General features: G+C 48.0%; 1 protein-coding gene across 1 annotated transcript in view; it reads right to left on the reverse strand.

Moving 5' to 3' along the window:
- LOC147607390 (putative methyltransferase At2g41040, chloroplastic) overlaps positions 1-20,787 on the reverse strand; it is a 111,275-nt gene that overhangs the window by 58,125 nt on the left and 32,363 nt on the right. Inside the window, exons 2-3 of the mRNA XM_086790386.1 lie at positions 10,396-10,499; positions 10,138-10,278 (exon numbers count right to left, since the gene is read on the reverse strand). Coding sequence (XP_086646512.1) covers positions 10,138-10,278; positions 10,396-10,499 — 245 coding nt within the window. The remainder of the gene's footprint in view (positions 1-10,137; positions 10,279-10,395; positions 10,500-20,787) is intronic.

Genomic DNA, 20,787 nt, shown 5'->3' on the forward strand with positions numbered 1-20,787 from the left:
TTGGGTCTTTAGTAGACGCTTAATATATCTTTCTTTCTTTTTGTGTGTGTGTGTGTGTGTGTGTGTGTCTATGATGTGTGTGTGTGTGTGTGTGTGTGTGTGTGTGTGTGTGTGAGAAGAGGAAGCTTGCTGCTGCTGCCGCCGCCCTGCCCTGCCTGCGCTGCTATCTGCTGCCCCCGCTGCCGCCTTCTCCCACCGGAACAGGCCCCCAACAGTTCGCCCAGGCCCTCGCCGTCTCCCTCCTACCTGCGCAGTCTTTCTGCCCTCTGCCGCTGCACAGCCTGCAGGCTGCGCTTCAGATTCCAGCACCCAGGATTAGCCGCCTTCATCTCCAGCTTCCTTCCCCTGTTCTCTTTTCTGCCTTGTACCTCCCCCTTTTGCTGTCGTCTACCTCAGGCCGTTTTTCTGATTTCTGTATATTTACCCCTTCGCACATCTGCCCTCCTGTTTCAGCCTAAATATCAACATGGCTACTGCTGCAGATATCTGTACATATGCTCGTAAGGAAAGACAAGCAGAGACCAAACGCCGTCAGTTAGAGCCTGCAATACAAGATGATGCGCTTACTGTTGAAGCTCAGTATGTATTTGATACACTTAAAGATGACTTCTTGCAGTCCCGTCAGGAATGGGGCAAACCTGTCCCGGAGGTTACTTATAAATTGAAATTGCCGTCCCTAGTGAATCCTCTCAGAAGGTTGTCACAAACGGCAGTGATAATTTTCTTTCCAGGGAAAATCCCGGCTGCAAGTGATGTTGCGCAATGGATAAAGTCTATCCTTGGAGGATGTTTTGTAGAGGGAGTGTACTTTGCATCAAGAGGGTTTTATGAGGTGCACTTGTCGGATGCTGCGTGCAAGCAAAGGTTGCTTGAATTTTCACCCTTGTTTTACGGGAAACAGATGGTACATGCCATGCCATGGTCCCCCAACAAGGACTATCAAAGTCTTGTCAGGCATCATTGCCCTGTATGGGTGGAGGTTGTTAATTTTCCAGATTATATGCGTGAAGAGTTGCCCGGCCTGGCTGCTGCTTTGGGACAAGTAATTTGTCCTCCACGTCCCATGGGCAACCGTAACAGGTTTTGTATCCTATGGGATACCGACATACCTACCCCTCCTTCTATTGCGGTGGAAGTGGAGGGAGTGCAGCTGGGCAAGAAGTATTTCGAATTGAAGTGGGGTGTATTTGCAGGTGCATGTTTTGCATGTCATAAATATGGACATTTGGCATCTGAATGCCCAACGGTATTACATAAGCCCCCCCCTAATGCATTGCCGCCTCAGACACGAGAAAAGAATGAAAAGCTCCAAGTTAAGACACCCACTGCAAATGCGGCAAAGAATGCCAAGTCCATCAATCAGATACAATCACCTGTTGCCAAAGCAAAAGACAAAGGAAAAGAGAAAATGCAAGAATCTACAGTGATTGATCATGATGGGTTTCAACAACCCAAGAAGGTGATTGCATTAAAGCAACGTCCCCTTCAATCTCGACAATGGGATGCTTCTTCTCCTTCACCAGGACAGGCTTCTACTTCAGCTCCTGTCCTACAAAACTGGGTCGGGGTTTTGAAAAAGGGCATCCCTATATGTGATTCAGATGAAGAAGAGAATGCCATCTCATTTATGGGCCATGATGGAATGCAACCCATGCAGGCCGATCCTTTGCCTTGTTGATGTTGTACATTCTGATGTCACCTTGTATATATCTTTTACATGCTACAAACACTTAAGTGCTTTACATACAATGTACAGAGTCTTTGCAATGCTTCAAAATGGAGACTTTTGTGGCACTATGTACATAAAATGCAGCCTGATATTGTCTGTTTACAAGAGCACAATCAACATTCCATGGCAGGTCAGCATGGATATTTTAGTGGCTATGACATATTTTATGCTGGCACCTCCACTTATTCAGGGGTATGTATTCTGGCTAGACATGAGTTGCAGCCTCAGTTAGCTTTTAATGACAGTAGTGGCAGATGGTTGGTTATACAATGCAATGTCAATGGGGATATACTTGAGTTTGCCTCTGTATATGCTTCGCAGACCTCTGCCATGAGGGCTTCTTTATGGGACTCCTTATCCAGATATCCATGGAGGTCCAATGCATTCATCTGTGGAGATTTTAACAATTCCCCTCTGCCAAGAGATAACACTACTTCTAAATCTCACATGTTATCTTTGGAAAGGCAGCAATGGGAGAGTATGCTTCTTGCGGTGCAGGCTGAAGACTTATGGCTGCTCCTCCAGGAAACCTTGCCCGGATACACTTTTCATCACAATGCATTCACCACATACTGGGCAAGGTTAGACAGATGGTACCTCTTTTATCCTCATCAATTTACAGATTTCAGTCCTCATCTCTCCATTGACTTTTCCCTGGGATTATCAGATCATGCTCCGCTTTGGATGGATTTACACATTGGCCTGCCTTTGGATGATTTGCCTTCCCATTCTAGCAGGCTACTGCATGTAAATCAGGCCTATTTAAGGCACCAACATTTCCAGCAAATGATTAAACTTGCAATACAGCCTTTGTTTCAGCATGCCCAGGAGGATATCAATTATGCATGGGACAGCCTGGTTACCAGACTGCAGAATATCATTTGCAGCTATGGCAAGTGGTATATGTCTGAATGGAGAAATAAGATCAAAGAAGCAAAAAGGACAGCACAACTGACTGAATTTTCTCAGTCAAGACCTCTCTCTGAGGATGAACAGGAAGCTCTTTCACATGCTCATTTTCAATTGCATGCCAATGATCAGAGAAAATTGCATAAATGGCAGATCAGGGCGAGAACGAAGCCCCTCATGGATAAGGGCCTTTCATCCAAAGCTTTCTTTCAGGGCCTGCATGCTACTCGTAAGAAAAATTCATGCCTACGAGTTAGAAAGCTGGATGGATCATGGACGCACTCTTTCTCTGATCTCCAAGATGAATGCCATAATTATTTTCAGAACATGTTCTCCCCTCCTGGCTCCCCATCAAATCAAATGATTGATGCTAGGAATGAATTCCTTCGACATGTCTCTGAAATAGTGGATAAGGATGCTGCTCTTACCATGGAGGGATCTTTCACTGCCACAGAGCTTGAGAATGCATTGTTTCACCTTAGCAGACATAAGTCTCCTGGTTGGGATGGCCTTACGGTGGAATTTTATATTGTCTTTTGGGATGACTTGAATGAAGTCCTGTTACAGATGATCAATGCAGCCTGGCAGGCAAACCAGATGCCACACTCATGGAAACATGGCATAGTAAAACTAGTGCCTAAAAAACATCTCTGTGATCATCTGTCGGATTGGAGGCCCATTACTTTGATGCCAGTAGTTTATAAGCTTATTGCAAAGATGATGGTGCACCGGCTGCATACGATATTGGATGTGGGTCTTCATCCTTATCAATATGGATTTATCCCGCGTAGACAAATCCATGATAACATTTCCAATGCCTTGACAGCAATTGAATATGCTAAGTACTCCCATCAAGATGTACTTATTTTGCAAGTGGATATTGCTAAGGCATTTGATACTGTTCACTGGGACTTCATCTCTCAAATCATGTTCAAACTTGGTTTTGGTCCCAAGATGGCAAATGCAGTATTTTGGCTCTACTCTGGATCTACCTCTCAGTGTATTTTGGGAAACCATCTCTCCCGCTCATGGACATTGGGTAGATCAGTACGACAGGGCTGCCCCCTTAGTGCTTTGCTATATGCCATTGTCACCCATCCCCTTCTAAAGTATCTTGATCATCTGACACATACAGGGCAGATGAAAGGGCTCACAATCCCTGGGACATCATCCTTTTTGGCTCAAGCATATGCTGATGATTCCTTTTTCATGCCACAGAATTCACCCCAGGAAGTACATATGCTAATGACCACGCTTTCATTGTTTGGCTTGGCAGCTGGTCTGAATATTAATTTTGACAAATCTAAATTACTTCCTCTCAAACAATGTGATTGGCATTCTCTCCTTTGGCCTGGGCAAGTGGTGAATTCAAAAGATGCAGTCAGGCATTTGGGATATCCAATAGGATGGCATATTACTAGGAAGCAGCAGCTCAAATGGGTCTTACAAAGACTGCAACATAAATTGGATTTCTGGAAGATATCTACCTGGCCGCTTCATGTCAGGCTCAGAATAGTGCAGTCTATTGTAATGTCATATGTGCAATTTTATTTGCCATTGTTACATTGGTCCTCTCGGGATATTTCAGCCTTTATGTCACAAGCCATGGAAATACTCTGGAGAACAAAAGCGGCAGTGAAAGCATTAAGACTGATGAAGATGGAATTGTTGTGCTCCCCAAGGATGCATGGTGGTCTAAATATTCTAAATGTGCGGTATCATGTCCTTGCAAGGAAAATCACTATGCTGCATACTTTTTTCCGCCAACAACAGCCATGGACATGTATGCTTGCATCTATGTGTGTTAATATGAGGACTTCTGCTTATGGCCAATGGACTACTGATCCCTGGGAGGTTGTCATTGGGAGATTTGCAGGAAAGATACCAGGCTGCCCTTTCTCTACTGCTTTGATTATGGACTGGAAACAGCTACTTTCAAAAGTTAAATGGGCTCCTAATAATTGCTCGGGGACAAATTCCATGAGACAGGAAAGTATTCATTGGAGTGCCATCTTTGACACTCCACTTGCCTTACAGGAACCAATCCGAGCATACAACCTCTCTAAATTGGGAATTCGGTATATACAAGATGTGGTGGATGATCAGGGATATGTTTTATCTTTTCCCCAGGCTATGGCTTCCTATCCTTTGGGAATGCATCACAGGACCATATGGAAGAAAATTGCTGATTTATTATTTCCTTTTCTACCAGTTCCTCCTATGGCTCCTATGGATCGGCTTATGGATTGGCAGTTGCTTTCCTCCACTACAGGCACTCATCCTGTTCCTCTCCCCGCTCTAACCTCCATTAAAGCCTATCATTTACTTCAGCCTGCTCCATGGATCCAGCAATATGGCAATTCTTTATGGCATATAAGGAAACCCCTTTCATGGTGGAGGAAGAATATTCGAATGATATGGAAAAGTAGAATGCCTTTGAAACAAAGACTTTTCCTCTGGAGATGTTTGACAGGTACATTGTCAGTGGGGGTTACACTTGCAAGACGCCATATTGCATCATCCACCTGTCTAAGATGTATGGCTCTTTCAGAGACAATTCCTCATTTGCTTTGGCATTGTCCTTGTTCTAGGATCCTCCTCAGGCGTATTTCTGATTATCTTTGCCTTCGCTTCCCAACTCATAGATTTGGAAAACATTTCTGGCTCTTTGGCAGACATCTCAGAACTTTGTCCCAATACTCACTTTTTCTATTTTGGGTGAGATATTGGGCCCTATGGACCATCTGGAGTGAACACAATTTTGCATATTTGGGAAGGCACAATCTCCAATCATATGAATCTTTCCGAGCCTCATTGCGACAGTCTGTATATGCTGCTTGCCTTGAGGGTGACATGGATGCATCTTGTATTCAGCTTTTCTTCGAGTGCTTTTGATCTTTGGATATTCTCCACTCTGGAGAATATGATTATGTAAACTTTCTTGTGTGCTTCCATTAGGCTCTCCTTTGGAGTCTAATGTCTTGTATATTGACTTTATGAAAATATAACAATTACTGGTTTTACTAAAAAAAAAATGTGTGTGTGTGTGTCTATGCTAATTGTTCTTGCGTCAAGAGTTCCAATGCAGTGCTTAGAGCTTAAAGAAGACTACCCAGAGCTTCCGCATGTCACAATGGTATCAGAGCATCAAGCTCAGCTATGCTAAGTGTTGTTGGTGTCCCAGAAGAAGTGCACACGTCCAAGGAGAGTAACTCTACATCAAGACGCCCAGAAGCTGGTTGGTGTCAAGCAAAACCATGGGGAGGGTTTCATGAGGGTTGGCAACCAATTGGGGCTACCCGGAAAGCTTTTTTGGAGCACTCCAAGGGATGTTATTTATCCAAGGGGTAGAGCAAGGGTTCCAGGTTCAATTTCAAGAAGAAGGATTCATATTTGTGTTTAGGGGCAAGGCAAGAAGGCAAGGGGACAAAGTGGAACAGATGCACATATCTCTACATCAGATTTGGAGTGGATTCAGAGACGTAAGGCAAGGTTTTCAATGAAAAGGTTGCCAAGAAGGGAAGGATGACAAGTGTGGGAGACCATAGGTGGAGACAGGGATGATGACACCTGCGATCAAGTTTAGCAGAAGGGGATGTTATGTGCACATATGGACATGGTAATCCAAGGCTAAATCCTTGATTTGCAGCAGATAAGCACAGATTTTGACATGAGTAGGATCTTGTCAAGTACCGGAACAGATCCAAGAGGACATGTACAAGTCGGCTAGGTGTGGAGAGCTTTCTATAGGTGGTTGGCAGCTTTTTGGCATTTATTGTCCAAAGGACCTGGCCGACCAGCAGTCGGCCAGGTCACTATAAAAAGGCAAGGCTAAGATCAGTCCATTTATCTCACTCCCCTATGGAGTCAGGTCATAGATAGGCTTTTGATGATCCTTCTGGTAGGCCAAAAGCCACAGAATGATGTACCTTTTTGTACTATATAAATATACTGAATACACAGCCATCTCTCTCTCTCTATTCTCTATCTATGTTGATTGTTCTTGCATCAAGGGTTCCTATGCAGTGCTTAGGGCTAAAAGAAGACTACCAGAGCTTCCACATGGAAGCTGGTGTCAGGCAAACCCAAGAGGAGGGTTTCATAACAGTTGGTAGCCAGTTGGGGCTGCCCCGGAAAGCTTTTATGTCGCACTCCAAGGGACGAAGCCAGTGGTGCCAGGTTCAGTTTCAAGAAGGAGGATTCATGTTTGTGTTTAGAGACAGGGAAAAAAAGCAAGGAGACAAAGTGGAGCAGATGCACAGATCTCTACATCAGATTTGGAGTGGATTCAGAGACCTAAGGCAAGGTTTTCAGAAAAGGTTGCCAAGAAGGGAAGGATGACGACAAGTATGGGAGACCATATGTGGAGACAGAGGATGATGATAGAATTGTCCAAGGTCAAGGTTGGAATCCCATCATCAAGGTTAGCAAGAGGGGATGTCATGTCCATGCACATGGACATGCCTACACGAAGGCCAATCCTTGGTGGGCAGCAGATAGACATTTGATTAGGACACTAGCCATGCTCAAGTATGCACCAAAAGGTAGCCCAGAGGACTCGGAACCAGTCGGCCACTGTGCAACATGCTATGAAGGTGGTCGGCAACAATTTACAACAGATGTGGGCCAACTGGTTCTCTGTATGCCGACTGCTTTGATTGGCCAGCTTAATTGGTGTTTGGGAGCCTATCTTTTTGTACTATATGAATATACCGAATACACAGCCCTCTATCTCTATCTCTCTTTTTCTATTCTCTGTCTATGTTGATTGTTCTTGCATCAAGAGTTCCTATGCAGTATTTAGGGCTGAAAGAAGACTACAAAGAGCTTCCGCATATCACAATTTCCAAGTGTTTGGTTGCGTTTGTTACAGACTTGTGCCTGAAGAAACCACACAAAAGCTTGATAAAGCTCAAATGTATTTCTACTGGTTGGATAGAATAAGAAAATGAAAGGCTACAAATTGTATGACTTGGAGATAAAGCCAGTGATTGCTGGCATAGATGTTTTTCTCAAGGAAGAAGAAAGCATTTATGCGTAAACTAACTGCTTGATAACCGACATCTGCTTGGCTACTTCCCTCTCACACAGCTTCTCCAAGGCTAACTGATTCTTCAGGTTCAAGTTCCTTGTCTGATTTGCAGTCTCATAATGGTTTTTTGGAACTGCCTACGCTTTTGCTGTCGTTGAGACATGTTGAATCAGTGACGATGGAACACGATGTATCATCCCTTCTCCTCTAGGGCAAAACAAAACCAGAATCCCACAGAACCGTCTAGGTTGGATCAATTGGTGCTAGCATCGCTGTCTGCATCCTATTTTTGCAGAGGGGCTATTGAGACACTTGAAGGCATGCCTTTTGTGAGTAGCGGCACCTCACAGTTAACCTTGGCAAGGTTAAGATCTTCAACACTTCACGCCATGTGGCTTCCAGACTGGCTTCACATATGCAGGGGATCAAGTAGACATTGTCTCATCTTATGTATACTTTGGGAGTCACCTTTTCTGGACCCTACTTCACTGTGTGCCCATCGGCACAGGCTCAACTGCTGACGAGAGGGTATGTCGATTTGGCTCAATTGGAGCAACAATGCTTCACTTTCAAGAGCCTAGCACTAAGGAATGGCTTTTTGACACACTTCTGACACTTGTTGTGATGTATGGGGCCTCCTTTTGGGGACCAGACCTCAGGGAGGTAGGTCATGATGTTTTCATGAATGCTTTCGAAGTAAGCCTTCAGTGCCCCACTCCATTATTCTTGCAGAGTTTGGAGCAGTCCCCTTGGTAGATGCCCTCTTCCAGACATTACCTTCATATACCACATCTACACCTTGGACAAAGGCAGGCTCCTTCAACTGGCACTAAGAGTCATCTAGGCAACATAGCTGAGACAGGACATATTAGGGTTTGGTATGCCAAGGTTACTAACTAGTTCTTCTCACATGGGCTTCATATGGATTACCTACCCCCATTCCACAACAGTTTGGATGCACCACTATTACTTCTCACCCGCCAGGACATTTATAGACTTATCAGCTGACCTCTTCACACTAGAGACCCATGTCACATGGTCGGATCCACTGCACCTTCTTATACGAAGATGCAATTTTACCAGGACCATTTTATGAGGCTTACAGATGATGGCTTCATTCAGAAGCCTGGCTATCTTTATAGACACATATCACATGCCATGAGGATTGCAATCAGCCGGATCAGAGTCTCATCACATCACCTAAGGGTGGAGACTGGGCATGCACAGGGCACTACCAGGAGACAGCAGGATTTGCTGATTCTATTTGCTAGAGGTCGAGACACAGGAGCATTGTCTTTGCAGATGCCCACAGTAATAAAAGATGCAAGGGAGGTTTCCTTGCCTCTTCAAGGAGGGATTTGGGTCACTGTCTCAGGTCATTGATTTCCCAAACCAGTGATGCCTCGGACTCTACATGATTGAGCTGCACCGCCACAGAGATCAGCTATGCAGAGAGGCACAGAGACAGACCCCAGATACCTCACATTGCACCATTACGAGTTTCCTTCATCCGAACCGGGACAAAGCACAACCACGAGACAGCCCTGGCCTTGATGCCCCTACTCGATGGACCAGACAGCACACACTACACATGTGCCACCCTACCTAAAAGGCGTCTCCCTAGACAGAGCGATTCAGGTGCAACGAGCTAGATGGCCAAGACCCACTCGTCCGAGGAGATGCTCCAACCCACAATTTCACATCCAAAAGATCCTCCAGAGATACAGTCATAGATCTCGAGGACCCACTTAGATCCCCTCACATGATAATCATTGTAGCATTGTACCAGTGGCACTTACAGGGCTGTTGTTTGTTTGTTTCTTCTGTCAGCTCTGGTTGGATTTTTTTTTTAATCATGTTTTTTTCCATGATTTTGTCACTTCATGGATACATAACACTTTTGGTCTCACTTTTGGTCTCATAGATCCTTTGGTCTTTTGTAGACGCGTTAATAGAACTTTCCTTCTTTCTCCTGCTTGTTGTTCAGTTTTTGGGTGCAAATCCACAGGCTAGCAATTCGTATGCATGCAGCAAGAATCCAAGTGCAGAAGAATCGATTCTGTCCCTAGACTAGAGCAGCTATTAGGCAGGTACAGTTATTGGATAAGGAAACCCTGATGTTAGTGAATGTGTTGGCTGAGGCCTTCTGCCTTGCATCATACATTCTATATTCCTGCCAGAAAATTCTAACCTACTTAATCTAAGAGACAAAGTTACCATCTGCTACTTGCCAAAACTCAATGCCAAAGGGCTACCAATGAGCCTACACCACCACTTTTCCTCATTAAAGCTCCTTCTAGTATTGCCTATGCTCCTTGCACATTAGTACTAAACACACTTACGCATATAAGAGTCAATATAGAGTTCCATGCTCATAAAGCATCCTCAATGTGAAGCAACCAAAACACTAGCGTCATTGATTTACTCTAGTTAGGCAGCATTTTCAAAAGAAGAAGCATTCTCATACCTAAACAGCTCAGTGGAGGGCTGCATCAGTTCTTCATAGTTCTCCACCCCAGCCGTGATGGTAAGGTCCAAATATACATTATTACTGGCAAACACCTTCTTGCATCTCTCACACTTGAATCTTGACAATGCAAGGGCAGCCCTGCAAACAGATTAAATTATTAGTGTCACAAAATTGACTGCTATAAAGTTCAAAGAAATAACCTTGCCTGTTACCGTATTAATTTTTGTCAACAGCAGAAAACGCCGTAGGACTTACTGGTTAGAACTAGCTTGCACTTCACGTTGCAAAGGCTCAAAACAAATAGGGCATGCCAGCAGGTCAACACCATCACTCTTTCCTCCTTCAGAGACCTTTGCACCCTGACACACAGGAATTTTCCCTCTAAAAGTTCAGGATAGTTTCCAACAAAAAGTAGTGCAATTTTAAAACCTAAGGAAAGCAGACGGTCACCTTAGCATTCCACATTTTTATGCATAAAAGTTCCTGTCACTTATTCAAAGGCAGAAAATTCAGCGATAATGAAGGCTATTACATCCAATCAAATCATCACTTTTTGCATATCTATACAGGACGTATGTAAATATGTATGTACGAAGGAACAAAGCAAGCGTTCTTGACTAAGCATGAATTGAAGTTGTACAGCCTCTTTTCAAGTGTGGACAGCTCAGACACTTGGCGCATTCTTGAAGAGAAGAAAACACCCATGCCCATCACAGATCCCCACACACAGAGGTCATGGAGGTTTATGGATGTAACCAGCCTTTACCAACATATCACACAAGATCCACAACCTTCTTCACCACATCTGATGTCATAAAAGCCCTATTAAAGCTGCATAATGGTTGAGCCAAGGATCATGAGGACCTCCACATGGAGCACTTTACGCACAGATGGAAAAACTTGGGTCCTATCCTTGCTAACATCTTTAATAGGACTTTATGTGAGGGTTTCCTTCCTCTTGGACCACTAATACCATCAACCCAATCAATAAAGCAGGAGACCCCTTGGATCCCAGTAGCTACCGGATTTTCATGATTAATTATACTTCAGCCAAGCTTTTAAGGCACAGTCTTGGAGGCTAATTTTAGCTCTTTAGCCAAGAGATGGAGACAAAGGGCCAAAGGTCAGGTAAGATTTACCAGAAGTACTCATCACTAGACCACATCTGCACCCTCAGGGCTATTATTGAGGAGGCGAGAGCATGAAAGCAACAAATCTATTGCTGCTTTGTGTATTTCCAGAAGGCCTTTGATTCAGTACTTAGATCATGGAAACATTGTACTACCTTTTTGATCTCATGGTCTTTTGAAGACAATCTCTCTCTCTCTCTCTCTCCAGAGAGCAGAGACACTCAGAGCCCGCAGGAGACAGAGGACACCTGGATTTTGGACACCACGCCTATACCAGAGAAAGATGACAGAGATCAGAGCTCAGTTTCATAGAGAAGGTGCGGAGCGACTGGCTCACTTCAGAGCACACCCAGGCATGTTCTTCAGGGAGCTGTGGACACCCCCTTCATTGATGTATACCATTTTATACCCCCAGTATGGTACAGGATGGAGCTAGCTAGGTTGCATATCATGATTGTATACTCCATGCATATAGCTTTGCATTCTCCTAGTAGTAGAGCTCCATCCCCTTCACCACTCATTGTACTTATTGCACACCCAGATTCAGCTTTTTAGTTCAGTACTTTTTCATTTTGTTGGGATGACAGAGGATACCCCATACATGTACTCCGATTTGTCTCATAGGCTGAGTTCGGTCTTTTGGAAGACGTCAATAAAATCTTTCTTTCTTTCTTTCTTTCTCTCTCTCTCTCTCAGAGTAGAGACTGGCAGAGCTGAGGATATCCCACACGAGGAGAGGACATGCACAGTCTGCATCACAGGAGCAGCAGAGGATGAGGCCTGTGTTGTCTGAGCTCCATCAAGTACATGCCCAAGCACCTCTGATCCTCAAACTGTATCACCCGTGTGAGTGGTCCGAATCCCTCTTAAAAGAGGCAATGGAATTTTCCCCGTATCTCATAGTAAGCCGGGCAACTAAGCATATAATGGGGATGTAGTGTTGAGGCAGCATGCTGAGAGACAGCCCCAGCTCCAACAGGACACCTCACAGAGAGCCATCGTAGATTTGTTTGTGGTACATACATCCACATAGGAATCTATTGCCCACAACAGTTCCTCTACTACGACATCAAAGCCCACCACCCATACCCACACTCCAGCTCCACGCCCCAGAGGAGTTCTTAGTGAGAGAGCTTGATCCATTCTGCGAGCTAGATGTCCCCGACCCAGAGCATCAAGACCCTTCACCACACAAAGACGGATTCGTGAGGTTCTCCGCCGACATGTCATGCTCCCATTACAGACGCCTGACATTCACTCCACCATCAGATCGGTTCTCGCTGTCACCATTTGGTCCATCTCCATTTCTGAAGCCACTTCTATGGGACTGTCACTCCATAGAGCGGCCAGATTTGTGCCATGTTCACATGGGGCCAGGCCAATGTCCCATGTGAAAGGGCCAGTTTTATGGTGTCACATGGACGAGAGCTAGATCAGTGCCACCCGTGTGCGACCAGTGCTACGTCACATGGACGGGAACCAATTTCGTGCCACCCGTGTGTGATTTGCTTCGTGCTGTATAGACGGGAGCCTGTTGGTGCCACCCGTGTATGGCCAGGATGGTGTCTTACCTATGGGACTGTCACTCCATAGGAAGACCAGGACATATTTATTTATATTTGTGGTGCCAGTTTTGTGCCCGACAAGAACCTCCTGTACAAGTTTCATGAAAGGGAGATTTCGTCCATTATTTGTGCACATGCATTTATGCCTGCATGCATAAATTTGTTTTTGCATGACTTTTTTTGCGTGTCTGCCTATTATGCCGTGCCAATACACTAGACAAGGACGCCCCCAGTGTGCCGTGGAGTGCTGTTTGCTGACTTGGTGGTGTGGCGTGTGAACAAGTGGTACGTATTTTTCATTTTGTCCTTTTAAAATGGTAAAACCCATAAACTTGAGTGAACTTTAATGTTTATAAGGTATTGTGTTCACACACAATTTAAATAGGGGCTGGACACTTGCTTATGTGGGGAGGGCCCAAAGTAATTAGATAAACTAAGGTTTTATAACCTTTAAAAAAAGGCTTGCATGCGGATTCCCACGTGTGGGTTGGTGGATTGACTTGCCATCTTTATCACCTGTTGTACCCGCCTGCCTCTCCACGCTTGGCTACCTGTTTTTTCTCCACACCTGGCTGCATCTATCATCTCCACGCTTGGTGTACCTGATGCCCAGCCACGCCTGGCTGCACCTATCATCTCCACGCTTTGTGTACTTGCTGTATCACCTACAGTACTCGCCTGTGTGCTGCCCACGTGTACCTGCAGTACTCGCTTGTGTGCTGCCCATTAGTACCTGTTGTACCTGTCTTGTGTACCTGCTGGTTGTTTTGTTGAAGCTTCCATTTGGGAGTACAATACAAGGGAAATGGTCGTCACTACTGAGATTTGAATTAAAATCCATGCTAGGTATTTATTTCAATATTTTATCTCAAATTCAGATAATAATTCAAGTTAAATGCTGTTATTCCAAGCTTTGTGCAGGTAAGTTCTTCTCCAGTTGCATACACTCTGGAGGATCATTGGAAAGAGGTTTCTACCATGACTGCCCTGACCGTGCCCTCATTTATAGAGGAGCCAGTGAAGGTCAAGAGGGTATGAGAAAAAACCAAGTACAAAGCTTAATTGGGAGAGCCGGGAAATGTTCCCTCCGCGGTGTACACTGTTGCCTGCGTTAGTACGGGCGTGCCCGTTTGTGCACGGTCCCGGAAGACCAGTGAAAGGCAAGTGTACACCCAGTGAAGGTGGGAATGAGCCTGTGATTTGGGGCTACTCCGACCAACACCTCTTCATCGACTTGAACCAGTTTTATTTGGTTGTTTTCACTCCCTTGTGGAGAAATCTGGCCTGTCAGGCCCGTGACACTTGTACAAATATAAATACTCCAAGAAATACAAAAAAGTATTGAGGGAGGGGGCGGCCCTTTCGGCCCTAGTGCTGGTGTCATTTGTTTTTTTAGTATTTCCAGTATTTGTGTTGCTGATGTTGTTTCCATTGTTTAATAACAGTTACATTAAGTGTTCTAAATATGTGTATATTGTCTTCCAATCTGTAGGCCTCCTGTAGGGAGCGGTCACACTTGCCGAGGCGGGTATCAACATTAGCTGATCACAGCATATCTCACTCTACACAGGATCATCTATTGATCACATATGGTCCGAGGAGCAGAGACTCAAGCACCGGGGCAAGCATGTAGGCATATGCTCACTTATGGTAGTGCTATGTGTGAACAGGGCTTAACCAAGGGCACTTTTTCCCATGTGGTTTTTCCCCTTGGACATCAAGTGTGAAAGGACACTCATAATATATTTTGTACTTCTATATTATATGGATGTGGCACACATGCAAGGGTTGACTTGCATTTTGTGGATACCACACTTTTGGCTCTCTCTCTCTCTCTCTCTCTCTCTCTCATTTCTGTGTGTGAGCTTCTCTACCCTGCACCTAACCCTAATGTGCAGGTTTGTGTGTGTGAGTGTGTGAGTCCAACACCCAACAATTGGTATCAGAGCTGGGAGCTCCCAGGGAGCTGGCCCTGAAATTCTGCTGCTGGAAGAAAGCCTGCGAATTTCCGTCAAAACAGACTGTGGATTTCCGTCGCCGGACTACTGTTTCCGTCCGTCGGTTTCGTCGTTGCTCCACCGTTCGGCCACCAGAAACAGGCGGCACTAGTGGGGAGCCCACCACCACCGCTCAGCCGGCGCCCCTTCCCTCTCCAGCCGGCGCCCAGTACCGCCGGCGCCCAGCACCGCTCCGACGCTGCTACGTTCCGGCCGCCGACCACACGTCAGCGCTCCCGTCCGGCCGTCGATTCTTCGTCCGTTGGTGTTCTGTTCCGTTCCGTCGTAGCTGCTCCGGTCCGCTCCTGCCCTCGCCATTCCGTCCCGGCCCCGCCGTCGCCCGTTGCTGTTCCATTCCCACGGCGCCCGCGCCGTCCTGCTCTGACCTCCGCACGCAGCCAGCCCGTTCCAGGCCCCCCTGCGCCCTCCGTGCTAGCCCACAGCGCTGCCGCCTTCGCCTGCCTCGTCACCTTTGTTCGCCGCCAGCGACTCCAGCGCCGTGGTCACTTCCGCCCGCTGTTCGCACCCTCCGCCTAGCTCGACACCTACCCAGCTGCAACGATTCCTCGTCGGCTGCCCAGCTGCAACGACGACGACTCCTCATCAGCTGCCCATCCTCACCCTCTCCACGTCAACTCTATTCACCCGTGTGCTCCTGCTTCACACGTGCTGCCAAAGGTATTCTTCCTGCACATTTTCGTCCAAATACAAATACAGATTTTGCAGCCATTCTAGTGCAAGTCATATGCAGATTTTGCAGACACGTCTGTGCAAGTCAAATTCAAAGGAAAATTGCAGGTGCAATTTGGGGGATTTCTCAATTTGATGCAAAATTGAAAATTGCAATTTGGGGGTTTTCAAAATTGAGGTCAAAATCAACAAATTGAACCTCTTTCATCTGCAGAAATTTGGGGCTTTTGTGAAAATTGGCCAATTAGATGCACATTGAAGCGATTGGAGTGCATAAAAATTGGGGATTTTTGATTGAAGCATGTAATTGGGCATTACAGCTGCGATTTGTCGCGTATGTATACACATTGTGTGTAATTGGACAATTTGGTGCAGGTTTACACTTGCTTTGATTTGCAGGCATACATTTGCACAGGACATTTGGTTACCTGGCAGTGCACATTGGTGCTTGGTTTGCTTGCAGGTATATTTTGTTGACATGGCACAGAATGCTACAGATGTATTTGGTGTGCTCACCCAGGAGGACAAGCTGGATGGATCTAACTACTCCCTCTGGAGTTTCATGATCCGTAATTTGCTGGTAGCCAAAGGGCTTTGGGGCATCTTGTGTGGTGATGACACACGCCCACTTACCATACAGCCAGCCACGCCTCAAAGGGGAGGTGCTCAAAGAGCTCCTGATGTAGAACCTACTCCCACACAAGAGCAGAAGAGATGGGACTCTAGAGATGCACATGCCATGTCATTGATAGCCCTTTCAGTGAAAAGGACTATTATTCCGCACATTCGTTCTTGCAAGACATCGAAGCTTGCATGGGACACATTGGAAGCAATGTATCAGGTACGCAACGAGGCAACTTGAAGAGGCAACTGGATCTTCTTTCTATGGATGAGGGTGACTCCATGGCAGATCATCTCACCAAAGTGAAAGATTTGCAGGAACAATTGCTCAACATTGATGAGGTTATCCCAGACAGACAGATGGTCACCAACACGCTTAATTCTTTACCGCCTTCCTACTTGGGCTTTCACACCTCTCTCAACCTCTCAATGAGAGGAGGTGCTGATCCCGTCACTTTTGAAGAGCTGGTGGGTTTACTCTTGCAGGAAGAGCAAACAAGAGCAAACTTATCGAGCAACCGTGGTGGAGACAGAGCATTTACAGCCAAGGATAAAGGTAAAGCAAAAAGCTTTAGGCATGGGGGACAACAGTCTAGCAAGGCTGGTCATGGACAGCCCTCTTCTGGTGGTGAAAAGTCTGACAAAGGGGATGCAAACAAGCCCAAAAAGAAGGGCAAATGTCACTACTGCCATAAGCCTGGACACTACATCAGTGAATGTAGGAAGCGGATTGCAAAAGAGAAAAGGAAAGAAGCAGGCAATGCAGTAGCAGACTCTTCTGATGACAAAGCACAGCAATCAGCTAATGTAATCCAGGAAGAGTACACTTTTTTGGTCACATACACTAGTGACACACCAAGTGCTTCAGACACTCATATGTCTTGCATTGCATCTGACAGACAGAATGCATCATGGTATTTTGATAGTGGTGCTTCGAGCCACATCACTTCATGCAAAGATGTATTTCAGCACTTGGTTTATGCTTCAAATGGCCGCACTGTATCATGTGCAGATCATACTACATATCCAGTAAAGGGAATTGGCAATGTCATACTTATTGCAGCCAATGGTGCCAATATATGTATGAAAAATGTATTGTATGGAACCACACTGAAACCAAGACACTCGCTGAAGCTCCCGCCCACCTCTCCCTGCTCGCGCTGTTGCACTGCGCCCTTCACCTTCCCGGCCTGTTCGCCCCCTCGTTTCCTCCTCGCTTCCTCCTTCTCCGCCTTCCCTGCATTGCCCGCCGCCAGCATTGTCCCCCGCCTTCTTTGACCCCCGCCGCCTGTCGTTTAGCCCCCCCGTCTACATCCGCTGCTGCGCCCCCCCATTCCGCCTGCCTTCGCTGCTGCCCATAGCTTTGCTCGCCGCCCTCCTCTCCCTTACGCCTCCCCCCCCTTGTCTTCGCCCCCTCCTCCTCTCTGCAGCGGCTTATTCCCCCCCCTCCGCCAGTTGTTTTTTTTCCGCCAGTTGGTTTTTTTTCCGCCCTTCCCTCTTGCGCGCAGCCCCCTGCCCTCCCCCCCCCCTTTTTTTAGGTTTTCTCTCTTTCGCCTCTCCCCCCCCCCTCCCTCCTTTTCTTGCTTCCGCCCCCTGGGGGTTTTGATTTCATTTTTCGCTCCGTATTCCGCCTCTCTGTGTGCAACTCGTTTCCAGCAGGTTCCCGCCTTCGCCGCAGCTTCAGACTCTGATGGAGGCTCCTCCCGCCCCGCCTCAGAGGGACTCATCAGCAGCCCCCTCGCCCGCCCCTGAGGTCACCCCCATCAGGCTTTCTCTTTCGCCGGAAGAGGAAGCGAGCCTCACCGCAGAGGTGGAACGCCTCCAAGCTCATTCCACCATCTGCCGTATAGTCGGCACTCGCCCCAGCAGAGGGGAGATCAGGGATCTTCTTCAGGCCCGCCTTCTTGCAGATGTGGGCAAGATCCTGGATGTACAGCTTCTGGGCCGGGGACATTATCAGATCGAGTTCGAGGCCGCCCAGAGCGTTGCCAAGGTCCTTGCCATGAGTCCCCTTGACATCAGGGGTGCTCGGGCTTTTTTCAGACCTTGGCAGCATGGATTTGACCCAGCAGCGGCGGAGCAGGGAGAGCGCCTCTTCCATGTTACAGTTTGTTTCCCTGGTCTCCGCCGGGAGTATCTTCCGCTCCTCTCCAGGCTCGGAGCATTGGTGGGCTCGGTACTAGAGACGGGCCCCTCAGCAGCTTCAGTGGTGGCCAGAGCAGCTGGGCTACCTTCGGTCAGAGTGTTGGTGTCTGACATCTCCTCCCTTCCTAAGGTCATTCAGCTACCTAGGATAGGGGGGGGGTGGATAGATCAGAGAGTGGAGTTCTCGGGGCTCCCGAACCAGTGCTTCATTTGCAGGCAGGTCGGTCATCTGGCCAAGGCCTGCCCTCGCAGGAGACCTCGACCCTCACCACAGCAGCAGGCTACTGATGGCCCGCCCACAGATTCGGCTCGGCAGGCTGCCTCCGGGACACCTGCTCAGGCCACAGAGACCTCGGAGTGGCAGCCTGGACAGGGGCGCCGCCGAGGGAGACAGCCACAGCAGCACGCCCAGAGACCGCTGCAGCAGCAGCCGCAGTCTCAGCCTCACTGGGTTCCCGTGAGGAACAGCTTTGCTCCCCTTCAGGAGGAGACCCCTGCAGCGACCGAGGACCAGGAGATGCCAGCTCCCCCTCCTTCACCCCCCCCACCCCCGTCCCCTCCCACCGCCTCGCTTCCACCATCGCCTCCTCCCGCCCCCGCTCCGGTTTCGGCAGCGGCTCCCTCTCCACCTCCCTCGCCTCCCCCTCCTCCCCCTCCGCCCGCCTCACCTTCCCGGGAGGCCCTGGCAGTTCCCTGGCGCTCACCTGCAGCCCGGAGAGCGCTGAGCACTGACCTCGCTCGAGCATCACAGAGGAGACCTATGCCGATTAGGGCCTCACGGATTTCATCTATCCGCAGTCGGCTGAGTCGCCTTGGCATTAGACAGCGCTCGGAGGCCTTTGATTATACCTTCACACGGCTTTTTGGAGCAGAGGGCCCCCATGAGCCAGCACCCATTCGAGTTCATGTAGTGATACCTCCGGCCCGCGGGGAGGAGGCACTAGACTCAGCGGTGGCCTTCTCGTTCCCTCTATGTGGACCTTGTGACCGGGAGTGGACTCTAGAGCTCGCTCTCAGCACTTTGAAGACTCAGGCAGTTGAGTTTTCTCACCACATGAGCGATCTGGAGGTGACAGATGTGATAGGCCGACTTTGGGAGTTGGCTCATTTTTTCTTGGATCCCGGGAGTGTGGACACCTCAGGGATTCGACATTTGGTCGTGCGCATAGTGGCAGACTTGGCACGTGACCCTGGATATGTGAGTATACACGAGGTTTCTCTGTCAGAGCAGGAGGCAGTCGCCGTGGGCCACAGCCACTGGCGCCTGATCCGGGATTCTTGCAGTACACCGGGTGGGCAGATTCGCAGCCGTTCGGATGGGGACTACTCTCCATCCAAGCCGCTTGCGAAGGCCCGCCGTACGGCTGAGACAGCATCCACCTCAGCAGGGCATCCATGAGGATCATCTCATGGAATGTACAGGGCCTTGGCGGAGCACACTTTATACGCTATCGAGGTTGCTTGAGGCAGGAGCTTCAGAGATGCCTGGTTGGTGGCAGCATTGACATTTTGATGATGCAGGAGCACCACTTGGGTGAGAGCAGGATCCGAAGATATGGTTCGGTGATGCCTGGTAGATGGGACACTTTTTGGTCAGCAGGGTTTGGTCCTTTGGGTGGACAGGGAGGAGTATGCATGGTTATTGCAGATGTATGGCGGCAGGCCATTGTGGATCGAGGGATCATTGTGCCTGGTAGAGCACAGTATGTCATTCTGAGGATGCATGATGAGCTATTGGGTGTGCTTAACATCTATGCGCCCAATCATGCTAGTGCCAGAGCAGAGTTCTGGACTCAGGTTACAGATGCATTGCCAGAGGCCGCACATTGGTGTGTTGGGGGAGACTTCAACATGCTTGAGGACCCGGCAGATAGGGTGGGAGGCAGTCATGTTACAGTGCACGGCACGGAGCTTGCAGCTTGGGACCGGTTTTGCATGTCACTGAGGATCACTGATGCATGGCAGCATGGGGCTTTCTCCCGATCTCAGGACAGTCTTAGTTTCTCTCGGTCGGATCGCCGGCAGGGAGGGACTAATCTATCACGGATTGATCGCTTTTATGTGGGCGACTGGTTAGGGGAGCGAGGGGGCTCCGTCGGCATTCTCGCTGGCACCTCATTTTCAGATCATGCGCCAGTTATATTGACATTGGAGGAGGGGACACGGGAGCCCAGCTTGCAGTTGAGGATCCCAGAGAGGGTACTTGCAGATCCCAGTCTTGCTGAGGACATTGAGAGGATCTGGCATGATAGTCAGTGCTCTGACCAGGATGCAACGGGCCAGTGTGCCCAGGGACTCATTGATCTTAGCTCTTTTCTACACGCTGCAGCTTTGACACGACTGGGAGAGATTCGCGAGCGGGAGCAACGGCTGAGACGCAGCCTTGCTTCGCTACAGCGCCTTCAGGAGCAGCAGCCTGCATGTGAGTGGGTGGCGTCCCAGCTGAGCCAGGCACGTCAGGAGGTTAGAGAGGTAGAGGAGCAGAGACATGAGTTTTAC

This window comes from Cibotium barometz, chromosome 55 (assembly GCF_041138505.1).
Source record: "Cibotium barometz isolate CiBa-2024 chromosome 55, ASM4113850v1, whole genome shotgun sequence".
NCBI lineage: Eukaryota > Viridiplantae > Streptophyta > Polypodiopsida > Cyatheales > Cibotiaceae > Cibotium > Cibotium barometz.